The sequence below is a fragment of the Propithecus coquereli genome, unplaced genomic scaffold (assembly GCF_000956105.1).
Source record: "Propithecus coquereli isolate 6110/MARCELLA unplaced genomic scaffold, Pcoq_1.0 Scaffold87, whole genome shotgun sequence".
Taxonomy (NCBI): domain Eukaryota; kingdom Metazoa; phylum Chordata; class Mammalia; order Primates; family Indriidae; genus Propithecus; species Propithecus coquereli.
The window spans coordinates 4,287,203-4,308,590 of NW_012154951.1; the positions used below are offsets into that span (position 1 = coordinate 4,287,203).

Genomic DNA, 21,388 nt, shown 5'->3' on the forward strand with positions numbered 1-21,388 from the left:
GCAAGGCCAGAAATATAGTAACTTATAGTCAAAAGATTATATCCTTTGAGCTTACTACCTACAAAGAAAGAAGCCCTTTATATCTAAAGATCTGTCAAATCTACTGGAAGGACTCTATCTCCATACGCCTACCTATGAAGCAGGCCAGCCAGATTATATGCCCACCCTTATGAAAGAGGAAGAAGGGACATTGTGATTGACTAACTCATCAAGACCACCTGGAGCCAGGGAGGGACAGTTTCCCAATGACAGTGATTCTACACAAGCAAATAACATACCCTCTCTACTATATAACTGAACTATTTTGGCTAGAGTAGCTAAATTTATTCATTGCTTTTGCCTCCTTTAGATATTAGTGGACCTGAGTCTCCAGACTTATAGCTATATAGCTACACAGCTACCAGGCTAGATTATTTATCTTTATTTTAGAAAGGCAGCAGGTCTAGAGGTTAAGATAGAGGATAAGAGACCTAATTGCCTAGAATTAAATCTGTTCCACAATTTACCCCATATATGATACTTCTCTGTTGCTACATTTCCTATGAAAATGAGGATAACAGTAATACTTATCTCACAAGGATGCTTTGAGGATTAAATGAATACATAAAAACGTGCTTAGAAGAGTGCCTGCCACATTATAAGTGCTCATTATTATGTGTAACTATTTCATGTTTACATAAATGTATAAAAACATATATGGTATTTATGTAGACAACATAAACCTTGCGTGGAAAAGTGATTAAGAACGATTTTACATGAAACTTTTCTAACCAATGGTCAAATCTTAATGCTCACTTTACTTAACCTATCAGTGGCACTGGCTATGTTAATCACCCCCTCCTCCTTGATATATAGTCAGCCCACCGTATTTATGGGTTCTAACTCCATGGATGCAACCAAATGAGGATTTAAAATACTCAAAAAAAAATTGCATCTGTACTAAACATGCACAGACTTTTTTCCCTTATCATTATTCTCTAACTAAACACAGTCTAACAACTATTGACACAGCATTTACATTGTATTAGGTATTATAAGTAATCTAGAGATGACTTAAAGAATAGGGGAGGATGTACATAGGTTATATGCACATATGACATCATTGTACATAAAAGACTTGAATATCCATGGATTCTGGTATCCAAGGAAAGTCCTGGAACCCATCTCTCATGATACAGAGGGTTGACTGTACTTCTTTCATTCGACTTCCAGGACTCCATGCTCTTGGTAGTCCTTCTACTTAACTAAATGTTCTTTCTAAGTCTCCTTTGCTCTTCTCAGACCTCTTAATGTTGGAATGCCCCAGAGCTCAGTCCTTGCACCTCTTTTCTGTTTAGACTCACTCTCTTGCAATCTTATCTAGCCTCTTGGCTAATTAACTCCCATATTTTCATCTCCAGCCCAGATCACTCTCTTAATGCCAAACTTACATATCCTACTTTCTACTTTACATTTCTATCTTGAGGTCAATGGACATCCCAAATTCAATTTTGTCCAAAACTGAACTCCTGGTCTTCTCCCAAAACCTATAGGCTTCCCCATCATAGTTAATGGCTACGCCATCCTTCCAATTGCTCAGGTCAAAAATCTCAGAATTAATCTTCTCATTCTCTTATAAAACACACCCATCCAGAACTCCCACTGGGTCGATCTTCAAAACAAACCTAGACTCTAATCACGCCCCTCGCCTCCACTGCAACCATCTAGCACCAAGCCAACTTCACTTCCTGACTATTGTAAAAGCTTCCTAATAGATATCCCAACTTTCTACCCTTGCTCCCCCTAATTTATTCTCAAAATAGCAACCACAGTGAGCCTTCAAAATATGTCAGATCACATTACTCAATTGAAAACCCTTCAATGGCTCCCTATTTCACTCAGAGTAGGCGGCAAAGACATTATGCGGAGTATAGGGGCCCTACATGATCAGCCCCACCTCACCTCCCACAACTCTCCTCCTTGCTCACTTTGCTTCAGCCACGCTGGCCCCTTTGATGCTTCTCAAACACACAAAGTCAACGTCTGCCCTAGGGTCCTGGTACTGGCTTTCTGCCTGAAACATTTCTTTGCCATCCTATGTGTATACTCCCTCAGACTTCAAGTTGACTTGAATGTCGCCTTCTCAATGAAGCCTACCCTAAGCTGTATTTAAAAATCGATTACCACTACCAACTACTTCATGTTCCCCAATTCTCCTTACTCTATTCTTTCTGTTTTTCATTAACACTTTTTACCTTCAAGCAAACTTTATAATTTATATATGAAGCTATTTGTCTATTGCTGGTCTCCCCCATACAGAATATGTGCTCTACAAGAGCAGGTATCTTTATGTCTATTTTATTGATTGCTATACATATATACATACACACACACACATATACACATATACATTTTCCTGATACATAATATATGCTAAATAAATATAACTTACTTTTAAGTTAAATATTTCCTCAATGAACCTTATCCCACACTCAACTTCACCTACTTTGAATTACAAAGAAACACAGGTCCATACTAGATCATGCTATTTTAAGTGGGCTTGTCATTGCTTGGTTGGGGGGGCCTGATAGGGGTAAAAATGGATATGAGGCACCATGAAACTGAAGAGGCATCATCTTAAAAGAAAAATTTCAAACTTACAAAATGCCTCATTTATAAATTACCAATATACCTTGTACTGGATTATTAAATTACAGGCCAATTCCCATGATTATAATGTCCAAAGCCCAGAAAGTAACTCTTTTAAAGAAATATTCTAGAGTCTTACAGAAATAAAAGTGGCCTGAGATATCAATTGCTTCTTTCACAAATGGGGAAATAAAATCTTCAAGTTCAAGTAACTTTTCCAAGATGATACAACTTGTTAAAGGAGAGCTAAGACCCATTGGCATCTGGAAAAACTAAATTCTCATATAAACACGTGATAGGTTTTCCTCATCCATAAATAGTCATCATCTGACACATGGATAAATTTCCTTAAAAAATATGCTGAGGTCTTCTCTTGGCGACAACAATCTATGACCACGATGATTACTTTCTGGAGTTTATAAAATTAGAGTTCTATTCTTATTGTGTAAAAATTTGTTGTTAGATTTACTGAGGTATAATTCACATACACAAAAATTTCAGGTGTCCACCTTTTAAGTGTCTACTTCTATGAATCTTGACAAACATACAGTTACATAAACACTCCCACTATCAAGATATAAAACATTTCATCATCCCAAAAAGTCTCCTTCCCCATCTCTAGCTTCTGGCAGCCACTAATCTTGTTTCTGTCCCCGTATTTTTTGCCTTTTACAGGATGGCATATAAATGAAACAATTAAATATACAATATGTAGTCTTTTGTGTCTGGCTTCCTTCATTTAGCATTATGGATTTGCTGACTGTATCAGTAGTTCATTCCTTTTTAATGTGGAGTATAGATGTACCACAGTTTATTTCCATTCACCAGATGATAGATATTTGGGATGTTTACAGGTTTGGGCAATTACGAATAGAATCACCATAAACATTCATGTATAGGTTTTTATACAGACATAAATTTTCATTTCTCTTAAGTAAATAACTAAGAGTAAGATGGCTGGCTTATATAGGAAGTATATGTTTAACTTCATAAACTGCCAGAGTGTTTTTCAAAGTTTCTATATCATTTCGCATTCCTACCAGCAATGTCTGAGAGTTCTACTTGCTTGAGATCTTTGCAAGCATTTGGTATTGTCAGTTTTGTTTTGTTTTTTAACATTAGTCATTCTAACAGGTGTGTAGTGGTATCTTATTGTGGTTTTAACCTGCATTTCCCTAATAACTAACCACACAGAGCATTTTTTCCTATGTCACGTAAATCTTAAGAAATGTCCTCACGATAAAACAATTATTTGCCATGGACTGAATTAGTGAGAGAAGGAGGTAAAATAGGGCACAATTTTTAAACTTCTGTTATGTATTCCTAAGGCTATTAGAGTATCTATGAGATAATACATATGAGAATGTTTAAAAATATGTAAAGCACTATTATAAATCTAAGAAACTACAATTGCTATTACGTGCTATACAGTTATACAAATATAAAACACCGTACCATAGGCCTCTAGCTCTCCCATTAGGAGATGACTAAAACACCTTAGTCTGACCTGACCTTCCAACACTATCTCTCTCTACAATTTTGGAGTTATCCTGAATTAACCTAGTTTTCAGTGTTGGAGACAAAGTGCAGTTTTCAAGTATAAATATCACTTTTCATAGCCAAAATAATCAATGAGTTGAGCATTCTAATAATGTAATAGCAAAGGATAAATTTGTTATTTTAGTATGAGAAGCTAGCTAACTTCTCACCTGACTCTTCCTCCTGTGACTGAAATCTCACACATAAACAATTCTTTAGGCTTCCAAAAACTAAAAATAAGAGTTGTACATTTGTCTTTAAAGAGCCTCTACCTTTAAGTGATAAATGAATTGAATTTTACTGAACTAATAAGGAACCTGATGTAGGAGTTTCTCAAAAAAAAAAAAAAAAAATCACCTGTCCAAGATTCCTCAGACTCTTTAAACAGACAGGATGACAATTAATCGAAAAACACCTAGGCTGGTTCCAGATCTGAATAAATCCCGTAGGACCACACTAGATACCTACACTCCCAAAGTAATAAACGAATAGGCAAAAACACCAATGATTTGGAATACTGTTTTAGTTAAGAATATTATTCTATGCCTAAAGGGAAAGCTTACCTTTCTTTCTTTTAATAGCTTCTTATAACCATTTGATCCAAGTGATAATAAAGTAATAAGGATATCTAAAGAAGGTGAAGCTGAAGCTCTTCCTGAAATAAAAATAGAAAAGTTACGTTGAGGAGAGAGGGCTGGGGAGAGGGAAGCTTTGGAAATTAAGACTTATTATAGTAGTCTATATATAAATGGATTTTTGTTTGTTAGTTACATTTTTTTAAGAGCAACGTATTTATTTACCTGGATACATCTTGCTGATTTCCTGAATGAAGGCATCATTAAAGCCAGCAATTATAGCACCACCTACTGGAACCATAAAATTTTTGTCCAGGCTCTGAACGAAAGCGTCTATTCTACCAACCCGAGCCCCCTAGAATCAATGTAATATTACATATTAGTTGCTAGAAGAACAGACAACTCCTATTAACAAATAAACGCAATAAAAAGTATATGAGGTGACAGATATGTTAATTAGCTTGGTTTAACCATTTCACAATGTATATATACATCAAAACATCACATTATACACCATAAATATAATTCTTATTTGTCAACTCTACCTTAATAAAAAAAAATAAACACCATTAAAACAATGCATAGAAATCAAAAACAGATCAAAGATTTGTATTTTTCTTTGTAATAGCGCCAGTAAAATGTTTTTAAGTGGTGCTCCTTATAGTTGGAACAGTACTTTATCATTTACAACCTGCTTTCACACATAAATCATTTAATCTTCACAACAACCCTGTGAGGCAAGCAGGATTTCAGTATCAGTTCAGGTGGGAACTTTACTGAAACAGAGCTTTACACCTTAAAATTTTGTCAGAAAGAATGGATTCCTCCCATGCCTCTCATCTGATCCTTTATTTGACAATAAATGTCTACAGCAGGTGCTACAACCAATAAGCAGTTTTAAACACCCTCTGTGAGTTGAAGAGTAGCCACCATAATCTAATGGACTGTAGCCAACTGGCTGCCAGTCAGTTCGTTATACATTTAAGTGCCTCTCTTTGATGCTTGAAAAATCTACTACCTGTATGACCACTTTAAGCAACAAGTTCTCCTCCTACTACCACTTAGATAACAAAAGCGAAAAGCAAAATTTTAAACATCAACTAATGGAAATTTTATTTTATACTCTTGGCAATTTCAGAAGCAATGTTTCTACATAAGTCATGCTCCCTAATATCATAATCTTAGATGATCTCATTCTACTGCAAATGAACTTCAAGTGAAAAGTCGAATATTCTTGTGAAAAAGTGAATACTTACCAACTAGGAATATAAAACTAAGTTCTGGTCCCCATCCAACATAGTCTATGACCTTCTGTCTAATGTGCTTCAATTTTCTCCTCTTAAAAATAGAGATACTATCTAAATTTCAACTAAGATAGTTTTTTTCCTTTATCTGTAGCCACAGATTTTCAATCTGTATTCACAATCTACATTCCTATTAATATTATAACCACATTTGACCTTCATTTTCACACATCCATATCTCAGGGAGAAAAGAAGCAGCAGATAGCTGGCCTAATCTAAAAGACCAGATCCAGGCAACAGGTAGAAGCAGCTAAAGCAGGGAAGGGGAGAGGAATACTCTGGAGGCTATCACATGATGGTTTTAATCTTTAACCTTTCCCTGTTACTCTTCTTTCTAATTTCCTAGTAAACTATGATCAGAGGAAATCCCACCATATCACAGGAAAACAGAGACAAGCATAAAAGATGATTAGAATAAATAACTGAAAACATGCAAAGCAGCAGCACGTAAAAATAACGTGAAACAGTCAGAGTTGCCTTTTTATTAACGTTTAAATACTGTCCAAGGTTTCCTGAGAGAAACATGAACCTAAATCAGGAGCAGAAGTACTAAGAGAGGAATCAGTGCACCAGACTCTGCTAGAAAACGAACCGGCCAGACCCAATCTCAGGAATAGTATAACAGATCTCATTCCCCATACTGAAGTCAGAGGCTACTCAATAAGGAGGGGAGAAAAACACTGTAAGGATGGAAGAGCTTATATAGAGTAGGAAACATAGCAGCATGTTCTATGAAGCAAAGGGCTGCCATTTCTCAGTTCATTCATTTACTTATTTATTCATAGAGTAAATATTTGAGCACCTATCATCTCCAAACATTGTTCTACGTTCTGGGGATAGCAACAGTGAATAAAATAAATAATTGTTTATATAAAGAATTACTGCCACGATTTACTGCGTGCTGTGTGTCAAGCACTGTTCTAAGCAGTTTACATTCGTTAGTGCATTTGATGCTCAAATAACCGTAGGAGGTAGATGCTACTATTATATAACGCCTATTCTACAGATGAGAAAATTAAGACACAATGAAATTAAACTGCCCAAGATCGGACATGTAGTTAATAGCACAGCTGGGATTCAAACCCAGTTAAAGGACCTTACTGAAGGTCACCCAGGCAATCAAAGACACAATAGGAACTAGAATCTAGGTAATCTGGATGAAGAGCCCATGTTTAAAAGATAAAACATTTTATTCCTATGGAACTTCCATTCTTCCAGCTACTCAGGCCAAAAGCCTATTTGGAATCCCCGAATTCTCATTTTCTCACACCCAGCATCTAGTTCACCAGTGTACCTTGTAAAAACCACTCTCAAAATACATCTGAACACAACCATTTCTTACCACCTTCACAGCTACCACCCTGGCCTGAACCACCAACATGTTCTACATGGGCTATGGCACCAGCCTTCCACTCTTGCCTCCCTACAGTCTATTCCCCACATAGCACGTCACTCTCTCCTACTCAAAATACTCCAATGGCAAAAGATCAGACCAAGAATAAAATCCCAAATCCTTAACACACCTCAAATCTCTACTACCACTGTTCCCCTCATTTATTATGGTCTAGCCATACTGGTCTTTTTGGTATTTCTCACACATTCCAAGCACACTACTGTACCTCAGAGCCTTGGCATTTACTATTACCTTTTGTTTGAACACTCTCTCTCTTTCTCCTTCTCTCTCTCTCTCGCTGCATGGCTCACGCTTTCACATCATTCAGGGCTCCACTCAAATGTTACTTCTTAGAGAAGGCTTCCCAGATCACTCCATCTAATCTGACACCCCTCCCCCCCAAATACTAGAGTGTTTATCACGACCTGGCATATTTAAAGTTTACTGTCTATATCCCCACAAAAACAAAATGTTCCATGAGGGTTACAGAGTTTGTTATATTCACTATTGTATCCCTAGTGTCTACCCTGGTGCCTGGTACATAAGTGGGAACCCATTTATTATTTGTTGAATGAATTGACAATTAGATCTGTGAATAAGCAGTAACACCTACTTCTCTCATTATTAGGAAATAGCACTTATTAGGTGAAGGTGCCACTTCGCACACTTTTGCAGATTTACAATCCACACTCTGACTCTAAAATAAGTAGTCCTATACACATATTTTTATGACTCTAGTACATCCCTCTCCATTAATCTTTCCTATCATCCATATTCCATGAATCCCCTATATTAGTCATTTTAGTAAATAGAAATAGAAATATAGGTTCTTGGCCGGGCGCGGTGGCTCATGCCTGTAATCCTAGCATTCTGGGAGGCCGAGGTGGGTGGATCGCTCAAGGTCAGGAGTTCAAGACCAGCCTGAGCAAGAGCGAGACCCCGCCTCTACTAAAAAAATAGAAAGAAATGATCTGGACAACTAAAAATATATATATATAAAATTAGCCGGGCATGGTGGCACATGCCTGTAGTCCCAGCTACTTGGGAGGCTGAGGCAGGAGGATCACTTGAGCCCAGGAGTGTGAGGTTGCTGTGAGCTAGGCTGACGCCACAGCACTCACTCTAGCCTGGGCAACAGAGTGAGACTCTGTCTCAAAAAAAAAAAAAAAAAAAAAAGAAAAAGAAATATAGGTTCTTCAAAGCTAAATACCCCAGGGCCCACATGTGCATACCAGAATATTCTATTTGCTCAGCATTAAGGCATTCTGGGGCATCACCCTAAAAAAAAAAACCAAAATCTTAAAACATTTTAATTACAGTTCTTTCCTCATTGATTGATTATTACAATACTATTTTCTCAAGAAAAGACTTACAGTTTTAGTACTTTGTTTTTAATAGAAAATATGGGGCTTTGGAATCACACTGAACTAGATGGGCTATTTTGTAGCTATGGGATTTTGGATAAGTCACTTAACTAAACTGAGTTTGTTTCTTCATTTGTAGATTTGGAACAATAGGAAGTACACCCTAAATTGTTAGGATTAAGTTAATAAACTTCAAAAGCCTAGGAGAATGCCTGACATGTGGTGGGTACTGAGTAAATGGTATATACTACCAATCATGACTATTGACATGAATTAAAGCTACCTTTAATTTTTCAGAATGTCATGAAATAGCAACCAGCACTCAACAAGACCCAAGTATTTATCTGGTTTAAAGCATCAGTGCCACAACCTCTTTTGGTGAGGGCCAACATGGGAAAAACAGAATGTTTATGTACTGCTTTTTTTTGCTTTAAAGAAATGTCAATTTTAGAAGGTAATATAGTATTCACAACAATGTAATAACTAAATTTAAAAAAAATGCATTCACCCATCTTACAGTTTTATTTTCTGGTTAAAATTTTAATAAAACTACCTCACAAATGGAAACAGAGCATGGTATTAGTGGTGCACAACTCCAAAGACACCTTCCATGAGCTCATATTCTGGAGCTCATTTCCTTTTAGCCTTAACCTCTTCAAGTACACCAAATTTTCTAGTATTCAAAAGCATGTTGTGAGCACCAAAACACTGAGCACTTCTGGGTTAAAAAAAAAAAAAAACTGAGTAACTGATAAGGAACATTAAAATAATCATTATGAAGACTTTATAGGCATGCAGAGAGCACAGAAATAAAACACTAAGTTTAAAAGCATTAATGTTAAATGTACACAATGACTATATGTAAAAAACAATGCATGCATATAAAAAAAGAAGAAGTAAATACATAAATTATTAAAGTTCTTTGTTAGGGTAATAGGGTTATGAATGATCTACTCCTTCCTCACTTTTCTAAACTTTTAGTAATGCTAATGGTATTTGACTTTTAAAGAAATTGAGGCTGCTAAAAATTAAAGAGGAGAAGAGCAAGGGGGAAAGGGAGAGGAAGAATAAAAATGAATCACTGAAATAAAATGTTTTTCAAGATTTCCAGCATAGAAAATTATATACCCCTCCTCCACTATCATACAAATTAGACATAATCCAATCTAGAATTATGAGGAAGTCTTTCAAAGTTAAGGAATAATAAAAAGATACCAAGAAAACAGTAAGTGGTCTTTCTCTAAAGGTTTTAAGAAATCTTGACACATGATGCCTATAAGCCACTCAACCTCTGGACTTATGTTACATAAACTAATCCGTTTCCTTATTGGTTAAACCAATTTGAGTTAGGTTTCTGTTACTTGCAGCCAATGACATCCTGATACAACCTTTGAGGAAAGAAATTAAGTAAATCAGCTACTACTATCATATAAACCACATTTATATCAAAGATGATACTAGTACACTTAAAAAGATAAAAGACAAAATAATTTACTAGATAGGATCTACTGAGCTTCAGAGCATTTACCACACTGGAGAAGGTCATAGATAATCCACATACAAATCACATGTATGTCAAAACTGAATATGTATATTATCATTATGCACTCAAATTATATAACCCATATAGTACACAGATAAAAATATAATGCTTCATTTATTCATTCACTTTGTTCAGTAACCATTTTTTGATTGTCAATTATATACCAGGTACTATCTCAAGTATCAAGGGCATAACAGTGAATAAAACAAAGTTCCACCCTAATAGAACCTTAATGCTAATTTCTGTCAATAGGCAGAAAATAAACAAACATTATATCAAATGGGGATAAGTGCTACAGAGAAAACACCAAAGGGCCATCATTTTTAAAAAGTGCATTATTATTTTACATATCACTACGTAAGAAAAAAAGGTTGCCAATGAACATTATAAGACACCACTGATTATAAGACATCCCAATTTCAGAGATGTCATAATGTAGAAAACTGTGTATCCTAAAATAGATAAATACGGTAAGAGGGAGGTGTTATTTTAAATAGGGTATCTAAGGAAGTCTCACTGACCTAATGAAAGTGAAGGAAGAAGCCATGTAACTCTCTAGAACAGCAATCCAGTGAGCAGGAGGAGCAAGAGCAAAAGCCTGGAAGTGTGCACACATGTGACACAGTGGAAGAACAGAAAGGCAGCAAGAGTGGCTGGAGCAGAGCGGCTGAGAGGCGGAGCAATAGGAAATGAAATCAGAGAGGCAGCAGAGGCCTGAATATGCAAAGCCTTGTAAGCCACAGCTCTTAATTATTAATACATGAGGAACATAGCCATATTTTCAAAATTAGAACCTAAAATAGATGACTAGTATCTAGTTGATGCTTACAAAAACAAAATCACAAAAACCTGCCAATTTTATAGATATATGCTAGAATTTTTATAAATGAAGTCATTTCTAGTCTAGGATAGTAAAGTAAAATGATTCCTTAAATATAGAATAAAACCATCAATACAGTTTTTAAAATACCATAATCCAATATATTAGAAAAATGAGGACCATGGTATGCATGGAACATTCTTAGAAAGTTAAAAGCTACACTACTGACGTACTTCTATGTTGATTCTAGACTACCAAAGCTATTAGTCCAATTACTACCATGCTATCAATGAATAATAACTTTTATTGAGAGAATATCAGATGTAAGTTTCTAATGCACCTTGAAGTAAAGGGTGCTAAGTAACTGTTTTTACTACATTAGGTTGTAAAAAAATAATAATCATGTAATATGTTAAAATCTACTTCCTTGACAAGCTTTTAAACTCTCTTACCTGCTGAATGAGGTGCATACACTTTGAAGACTGCACTCCATAAGCATTGTTGACTATATGTGGAACGTCATAATTAGCACAAATCACAGCCAGTTCTTCTAATCTACAAACATAAATATTCAATAGAAAGACATACTCACATTGTGCTTCATAAAGTAAAGCGTGGAAACTTTTTTTTAACTTAATAGTTATCCATAATATATACCAGGGAAAAAAATGACAAACACTGAAATTTCTACTGTAGGATTTTAGCATATAATGCAGCAGCTTGGAAATACATAGCAAGCACTTTAGAATAAACCCCAAAAAAGCTTTTAAATTAATGTTACCAATAAATGAGAAAAAATTATTTATAAAAATGTATGTAAATGGTAACTTTCAAATCATTTTAAAATTTTTCCTATATAAAAAGTCAGAAAATTATTTATAATGACCTCTCACAAGGTGGTATGCTCTTTTTAAAAATGTTTTTGGTTCCTTATCATACTGAAGTGTATGTGTAAAGTAATCAGCATATCCAGAAATCTTAAGAAATCTCACATTAAACAACTCATAAAATAAAAACTGCATTTTCAAATAGACTTTAATGTATTAAAAAATACAGAACATTAAAATGTTTCAGTACCAAAATAACTAACATTTTCCAACAACTTGGATACAAAAGAATCTTTTAAATAGCTGTTGGTTTTAAATCCACTCTTACTTTTTCACTTTACACTTCTCAATTTGAGAGTCTAACTCTATGCAAAGTAAGGTAATAAATTTCAGGCAGAGCATAATAAATAGATGTTCCTTCACAAAACCAAATACTACTGTGACTGAGGTCATCTTTAAGAGAAATGTCTTTATACTATAAAACTAAAACTAAATCTTATCGTTTAATAAAATTAATCTTTTTTAAAGTTCTCTTTCTACAGTATAAAGAATTTAGAAGCAAAGCACTTTTATACAGTTCAAGTTCTTTTCCACAAGGATGTATTTCAAATATACATTATATAGTTTTATTACCTATTTATACATAATGTATTTTTTTTCTAGCAGATATACAATATATTTTTAAACTATAAATAGGAAGAATATTACATTCATCTGTTAGAAGTTCTCAATTTGCTTCCTTAAAATTTTATGAATTAAAAACTCATTTTATCATTCATTTTCATAAACAGTATATATCCATACAGAAATCCTTCTTGTTACTTAAACTAATTAGATGATGTTTTTAACAAAATAGACCTTCAGAAATACACACAGTATTTTCTTCATAAGATAAAAGGCACTTTCATGTTTGTGTATTCTAACGAAAACACTTAACAAAGAACTTCCTTGAAAATAAGGCACCATAATAACATTAAAATTTTATCTTAAGAAAAAAATCACTTGTGAGTAGTTTTAAATAACGTGACTTAATCAAATCTGTTAATAGGGTACGTGAAAAGGTATTAAATGAAAGGTAAGGAGAAACAGAAAAAATATTTTCCATGTGAATCAAATTGTATTCTAACTTAGAAACCAATTTAAAGTGTTTATCAGTTAGAAGAAATGATACTCTTCTTTTTTTAACATTTCCTTTAAGTGAATGTCCCCTGTAATATTCTTTGTCTTATTAATGAACTAATAAAGACAAAATATATACTACACCCACAAAATTAAGACTATAAAAGAATTAAGCTTGATGTAAAAAAAAATCACAATGTAGTTTTTAAATTTAATAAAATCAGTAATTCAAACATATTACTGTGCATCACCTTTGCCTAAAATTCACTCTCATCAGAAATATTTATTACATAACACTACTAAAATGTGCCAAATGAGAATTCTGCTAACCAATAAAAAACTTATGCATTTGTTCTAAAGGAGATAATACACGTAAAATATTTAACACTGTACCAGGCATGCTGTAAATATTCAGAAAACATTACTCAAAATGAAACAAAAACAAAACTATCCTCAAAGATAAATAATCCGACTAATACAAATATCCATATGCTGCTTTTTGAAATGTGACTTATTTTTATCACATTAAAAATTTTCTAGACATCAAAACCATCAACAATGAAAGAACAGACACGTCTAATATTTCAATACAAATTTAAAATCTGATTAGTAAGTAATGAATAAACCACTAAAGCATATGCAATATAATCTTAGAATTCACTGGCTCATGAGCATAACAAGGGAAATTTTCAAGAGCAAGGTTTTAAAATTGTCTCTTAAAATCTGCCTATATATAAGATAATAAAAGCCAACATTGCAATCATTACTGCCAAATAATGTGATTCCTTGAATTAAAACTTGATGCCGGCAGGGCGCGGTGGCTCACGCCTGTAATCCTAGCACTCTGGGAGGCCGAGGCGGGCGGATTGTTTGAGCTCAGGAGTTCAGAGATCAGCCTGAGCAAGAGCAAGACCCCATCTCTACTAAAAAAAATAGAAAAAAATTATCTGGACAACTAAAAATATATAGAAAAAATTAGCTGGGCGGGGTGGCTCATGCCTGTAGTCCCAGCTACTCAGGAGGCTGAGGCAGTAGGATCGCTTGAGTCCAGGAGTTTGAGGCTGCTGTGAGCTAGGCTAACGCCACGGCACACACTCTAGCCAGGGCAACAGAGTGAGACTCCGTCTCAAAAAAAAAAAAAACAAAAACAAAAAAAACTTGATGCTACAGGAAAAGTCCAAAGTCAATACAGTTCTTGCAAATTATTAGCACTTCTATTCAAAATGTTAAAATGAAACAAAAAAAGTTACTGTCAAAATCAGAAATCTATATTACTAAACCTAAGCGTATTACATTTTCATAATAAAAACTTGTGGCTATTCTTTAGAAAAGTATTTGATTTTTTTCCTTTTTGCTTTTATTTTCTTAAATATTTGCATTATTGTCAAAATGCAGACAACCACCATGCACACCTAAGTGTACATCTAAGTTAATCTTCCAATGAAAAAAATTCAAAGTAAATAATCCTAAAATTTTCAACTTAAAATCTGTTAATACTGATAGTTCCTACATATGAAAACTAACTGTAAGATCAAAAAAGTAGAGACAGCAATGAAAACAAGTAAATCCAACATTTATCTTAGAAAATAAACTATTATTAAATAATGAGGAAAGAGATACTAAGAGATCAGAAACAGGATAAAAGAGCAAGAAAACAGAGGGTCTCCATCTACTCAGGTGATAAAGGGATCTCCGCCCTGTACTAGTTGTTTTTCCTTCTATATCAAATGTTTATTTTCCCAAGCCACTTTGCTATTTCTCCCCAAGCACTCTGTTCTCTTAAGACAGCCCATTCGCCTATTCATCACCAAATGTTATTTAAACTTATTTGAGAATTAGTATGTCACATTTTATTTAAAAGACTAATCAACAGCTAAAGGACAATATTCACAAATCATTTACCTATCAGGTACCCTTGGAGCAAAACAGGATGTAGTAGAATGAATACACAGAACATTATCAGGCCCAAGTTCCTGGACTTTAGTCTCCACTGCTTTCAGGTCTGTGCGCAGCTCGTCACCTTCTAAAACATTCTCTATCACCACAGGCTCAAAACCTAACCAAGTCAACCAGAAATCAAATGTCAGTGTTAACTAAAATAAGGGAAAATCCTGTAACACTAGGAGGCCGTCCTATTGTACACAAGAACTCTAAGTAGTCATTTTGGTCGATGAACCCTCCTCTGGTAATAAAGATCTGGCTCAATACCGGCATTAGTTAAAAGCAAGTCAAAATAATGACCTGCTAGACAATTAACACCACAAATCTATTTAGCAATTTGATATGACAAGAAAAAAAGAATTCTGGAAAGTAAAGAAAACAAATGTTAGATATCTATAAAAGTAGTAACACAGATGTTGATGACAAAAAGGATCACTTAGTCCAGTTCAATTTCAGTCCACAGAAAAGTCAGTCTGCTCATGCTCTGGTAATATTTGTTTTATTTTAAAGTTCACTTTATTTCAGAGATGGACATAAATAATACTATAACTCAAATATTGAAACAAATGACAATCAACTTAATGTTTTTTCCTTTAAAGAAAAACACAATGAATTTCAGTAGCCTGAAAATTACTGACCCATCTCATAGCTTACAAAAGCCTTCTATAATTTAAGTATAAAAACTGTTTTCAAATTTTCAATTGAAATAGTATATTTAACTAGCATATAATCAATGTCCCCCCAAATCATAATTATATAACCTTTTATGGTAAATGTTTAGGTATCCATGAACTTAAAAGCAATACATACAACTAAATTTTGTTATGTATATTTAATAATTTTTTTAAAAAAAGGAATAGGGATTTCATTTTTTCATTGATCTAACTCTACATAAAAAGTTTCAATTTTCTAATTGTGATGGTTAAAGCATTATATATATATAATGACACTTCTCTTCTTTTACCTGCAGTGATCATGGATTTAAAGCAGGACTTCTGGTCTATTCGTGGCCATATAATATATTTTGCCTTTGGTCTTTTGTGTCGTAATGTTAAGAAACACAGCGTTAGACTCATACCAGTCGCCATAGGAACTACAAAGCAGTTGGCCACTGTATGGACACCTACAAACAAGAAGTAAAACAGAAGTTACGTATCCCACTGAAAAACCAGGATCCTTCTTGAAGAAATGATGCATTTCTTCTATCATATAATAAGAGTTCTAGCCCTAGTGCTGCTTTTTCTGTACTCAGTCTCAGGAAGCTCACTGCCAAATTCAAGCTCTGGCTTACGGCTCTGATTTTCTATCTTATCCTACAAGACTTTTATGTGTGTCTTTTCAAAAGCCACTCATATCCTTTTTGAAAAAGGCAGTAATAAAAGAAATTAGGCAAAGGTATATGTGTCTGGCCAAAAGTATTATGATTAATATGTTACATACCAGCCAACTTTATGATGTCCAGGACCAAAGAATTGGTAATTTTGTTCAAAAGGCTAGAGCCTGCAGCTTTTGGTTGCACAGCAGCAATATCACCTGATCGTCCAATCCCATGAATGAACCTAAGCAAAAAATGGGACAAAAACTAGACTAATTCATTCAGTGTTCTAAGTAATCCAATATACAAGTACACAAATAACCAAAACACCAGAAGCAATATTTGTCTATTGTAGTTATATTTCATAAACTATTAATAATGTGAAAATATCCTATTTAAATTGAAACAATTTCATCCAGTATGCTATAGCTAGTCTTCAGAGAAGGCCATCATCAATTCCTTTTCTCCCTATGCCCACATGCTACTACTACACCAAGAGATTAAGTTTAATTCCTCTCCACTTGAATCTGAGATGGCCTTAGTGACCTACTTGGCCAGAAAGAATCTAGAAGTGATTATCTGAAACTTTCATATGAGGTCAAAAGAAGCCTTAGTTTCCACCAGCCATCTCCAAGGGCTTGCTGTTGGGGTGCTCCCTCTTATAATCAAGCTGTCATACTGGGAGGAGCCAAAGCCATAGCAAGAGGCCATCTGAACTTCCAGCCATGTGAGTTCCTGGATACCTTCCCCACTTGAACCTTCAGATGACTAAATTCTCTGCCAGCTTCTTACTGCAACTGCATGAGAATCCAAAGCAATATTCAACCTGCTAAGGCCACTTAACTCACAGAACTATCAAAGATAATAATAAATGATTGTGGACCAGCACAGTGGCTCATGCCTGTAATCCTAGCACTCTGGGAGGCCAAGGCAGGAGACTCACTTGAGCTCAGGAGTTCAAGACCAGCCTGAGCAAGAGCAAGACCCCATCTCTATGAAAACAGAAAAAATTAGCTGGGTGTGGTGGTACTTGCCTGTAGTCTCACCTACTCAGGAGGCTAAGGCAGAAGGATTGCTTGAGTCCAAAAGTTTGAGGTTGCTGTGAGCTAGGCTAATGCCGTGACATTCTAGCCCAAGTGACAGAGTGAGATTCTGTCTCAAAATAATACTAATACTAATACTAATACTAATAATAAATGATTGTTTTGAGCCACTAAGTTTTGGGGCAGTTTATTTTGCAATAGAAAACTGAAATATATGAAACATTAAATTCTCTTTTTTCTTTGCTTTTCCCCTAATCACAGTAGTGGGTTAAATTCCAATGGGAATAAGCTAATATTTCAAATATTTCCTTAATTTTAAAAGAACTATATGCTCCTTGAAAATTAGTGTGCCAATCTACTCACTTTAAATTAGATGACACTATATATTATTTAAAGATACCTCTGAAGACTATACTTTCAGGGATCATTTCTATAGTTTGTAAAGATACCTCTGAATAGTCTTTAAAATAAAAAATACTTTTGTAATTTGAATAATTTGTAATTTATAGTCAAATAGATTAGAAATTCTGTACAATGGGATTATCATAGAACACTAGTGTTGTACTTTCTTATCACTGAAATCTCATGTAGAAAGCATTCTTTACATACATAATCAACCATGTTATCAGACCATTGTTAACCATGAAATTTTCATTCAAGTAATACATTATCATTAGTTTTGACTGCAATGGTTTTGACTGAAATAAAATTCCACTATGTCTAGGAAAATTTCATCATCATTTAAAATCACAGAAGATAGAAGTTTTTTAAAAGAGATTATGTGTATTTCACAGAAAGTTTGGGGGACAGAGAAATAAATGATCGTATTTGGAACAACTACCAATTGAATGGTTATTAGCATTGATGAAAAGCTTTCTGAAACAATGCAAAAGAAAAAGATAACTCAATAATCTAATGCTTTTTCCTACATCTTCTGCTACAGAGAGGTAGTTATGAGATTCAGTTTAGACATAGATAACAGTGTTTTAAAGTTCTAACTATGAATCTTTCTCAAAACAAGCCTGCAAAGTTAGAAGAGACCTATGGAAAACTATAAAAGACCTTAACATATTTTAAACTGTTACAACCAGATAGGTCTATCAGATTAAACATTCTTAACAGAATGTATAGCCTGTGTTATTAACCACCCAGAACGTAGCAGGGTAACCACCACATACCAGAACTTTCACACCATTGTATTTGGAAAGCACCTGCTCAGATAAATTGTTTCCATCTCCATGTTACATTTGCTTTACATACCATTTGAGTAGGGAAGAAGCGATTTACAGACGCTTTATGATTTCATAAGATGAACACCAATGCCATTATTCTTAACCAAAAAAGGGAGGGGGAGATATGCTTTCACATGCTACTTAAAATAAAAAATACCTGTAATGACGACGAGCAACTAATGAAGACGCCACTCTCCCTTCCCTTTCTCCCACACCACAATTGCCCAAGAAATTGTTGCTATCCATGATTGCAAGTTCATGTAAAAAGAGTTCAAGTGTACTTTCATCCCAACCATCCTCTGGACACTTGCCCTTTAGGGGGGGAAAAAAAAAAAGCTTACATTTGTATTTAAGGAAACCATCGTTCCCCAGAACCCTACATTAATGGATTTTAAAACTGTTTAATGTGTATTCTGCCATGTTCCTTGCTTTCTAAAATTCAGCACTAAGAAGAAGCCTCAAATAGGCAAAACGTTTGTGTTTCATTTGATTACAATTATCTACAGATTGCAAGTCATGATAAATGCATGCGATGACTTTACTCAGACATTTAAACTTCGGCGAGTTAAAGTAACTGAAAACCAATACACCATATCCTCAAAGAAGATTCTTCAAAACAGGGTGTTATGCCTGGGGGTTGTCAAACTTCAGTGAAATTACAATTCAGGAATGCTGGCAGGAGCAAAGCCTAAGAAGTTCCATGGAAGCATCCTGGTTCGAGTTAGTATATTGTAGTTTATAAACAGCAAACGTTCCCTTAGTCCTTGGGAGTGGTGAAAGATGAAAGGTGCGAACTTTGCCCTTTCCGCAAACAAAAAAGTAAACTGGCACTTTCCCTCACTTCCGCATCCCGAAGTTAGAAAACGCTGGACTCAAAATCCCGACCCCACACACCCTCTAAGAACACCCCTTGAGTTTCACTGGCTTTGGCGAGGGTGAGAAGGAACAGAGCGCAGTCAGCTAGTGCGAGCCACGATGCGACTCCGGGACGAGTCTCAAGCAGGAAATAGCAGCCAGTGAGGCAGGACCCACCACCAACTAGGGCGCTAGGCGGAGCCGGAGCCTCGGGGTCGCGGCAGCTGGGGAGGGGACCGACACCTCGGTACCTTCTCCAGAAGCAGCCGTATGAGGTGCTCGTGCGAGCGGCGGGCCTCACAGCCCTGCCGCACATAAGCCGGCGACACCAGCCGCTCGCCCGCCGCGAAGCTCTCGCGGTTCATGGCAGCGGACACTGTGGTAATACGCGGGAGAAAAATCTCCACACGCTGGACACACCACGGAACCACAATGCAACTCGCCGCCTGGACGGTACGGCACAGCATTGGGACAAAAAAACACCAACCGCGTCTCGCTCTTGCACATGCGCAAACGGTCCTAGCTGGTTAGAGTATTTGAGCATGCGCGAGAGAGTCAGCGCTTATAGCGGCTTCGGGCGTGAGCAGAAGGCGGAACCGAAATTCCGCCTGGCCTCGCTGGCCTACCTGCAGCTCCTTGGTTTAGTTTAACCTAAGTGTTGCCGAGACCAACTTGAGGAAGGACTGTGCACTTGTACAGACGGGAATAGGAAAGTAAAGTGCAAATACATGGACTTCTCTGAAGAAAAAAAATTTCTTAAATTGCTCTGTGTTCCAATCCGGTTGGAGAGTTGAGATCTGCAGTCTGCTTCAGCCTTACTCAAGACTGTGTCAGATTTCAGAACCTTCAATCCTTACCTTCACTCATTTCAACATTTAGTACTGCCTGGCAATCCCATACCAAATAGCAGTACCCTACTCCTTTTCTCCTTTGCACTACAGAATTTTTAGCTATAACGCCGTCACCCACCACCTGATAAGAGAGACATTCATTTATAGATTCACACACACACACACACACACACACACACACACACACACACACACACGCAAAACCGTGAATGTCAACTCTTTAAAGGCAGGGCCTTGGATTGTGCTGCAGTACCTCCTCCCAGGCACCTAAAACAGTGCCCAGAATATAGATATGATTGTTAAATGTTCAGTAATCTTGTGAGCTAGTTTTTAAATACAGCCACTCAAAAATTCTATTATGACGCCTGTAATCTGTGCATTTTGGGAGTCAGAGGTGTGAGGATCTCTTGAGACCAAGAGTTTCAAGCCCAGCCTGGGCAACATAGAAAGACCAAATATCTACCAAAAAAAAATTTTTTTTAATTAGCTGGGTGTGGTGGCATACGCCTGTAGTCCCAGCTACTCCAGACGCTGAGACAGGAGGATCAATTGAGCCCAGGAATTCAAGGTTACAGTGAGCCATGATCTGGCACCTGCACTCCAGTCTGGGCAACAGAGCACACTCTGTCTCTAAAAAATATAAATAAATAAATTATATTAAAAACAAAAGTAATAAATGCTCAAATTTCATCACTTCTTAATTATTTTACTACATTTTACTATTATTTATGCTCTTGAGGTTATTTACATGCATTGTATTGGTATGGTGGAAATACAATATACTATTGCACATCTCTTTCCAACTCCCCTTTTAATGACATCATCTTAGCCATAATTGGGGAATTTCCACCGCAGAAATCAGCAAACACTACAAATCAAGCCCTTAGCCTCCACCCTACTCATCTAAGAATCAGTTATTCAACTTGTACCAACTCACCACTGTTCCTACTGCATGTTCCCAGGGCATCCTGCTATTTATCAGCCTATTTATGGTACTTGTATTGCATTTTAATTGTTAATTTTCTGTCTAAACTAGACT

At 35.7% G+C, this 21,388-nt stretch overlaps 1 protein-coding gene across 1 annotated transcript in view; it reads right to left on the reverse strand.

The window, feature by feature from the left end:
* The window catches only part of SEPSECS (Sep (O-phosphoserine) tRNA:Sec (selenocysteine) tRNA synthase), a 37,764-nt gene extending 17,790 nt beyond the window's left edge, over positions 1–19,974 (reverse strand). Inside the window, exons 1-8 of the mRNA XM_012664194.1 lie at positions 19,750–19,974; positions 18,801–18,955; positions 16,494–16,612; positions 16,018–16,176; positions 15,015–15,168; positions 11,619–11,721; positions 4,968–5,097; positions 4,731–4,822 (exon numbers count right to left, since the gene is read on the reverse strand). Of these exons, the coding sequence (XP_012519648.1) occupies positions 4,731–4,822; positions 4,968–5,097; positions 11,619–11,721; positions 15,015–15,168; positions 16,018–16,176; positions 16,494–16,612; positions 18,801–18,955; positions 19,750–19,965 (1,128 nt within the window). The 5' untranslated portion in view covers positions 19,966–19,974. The remainder of the gene's footprint in view (positions 1–4,730; positions 4,823–4,967; positions 5,098–11,618; positions 11,722–15,014; positions 15,169–16,017; positions 16,177–16,493; positions 16,613–18,800; positions 18,956–19,749) is intronic.
* Positions 19,975–21,388: the final 1,414 nt, after the last annotated feature.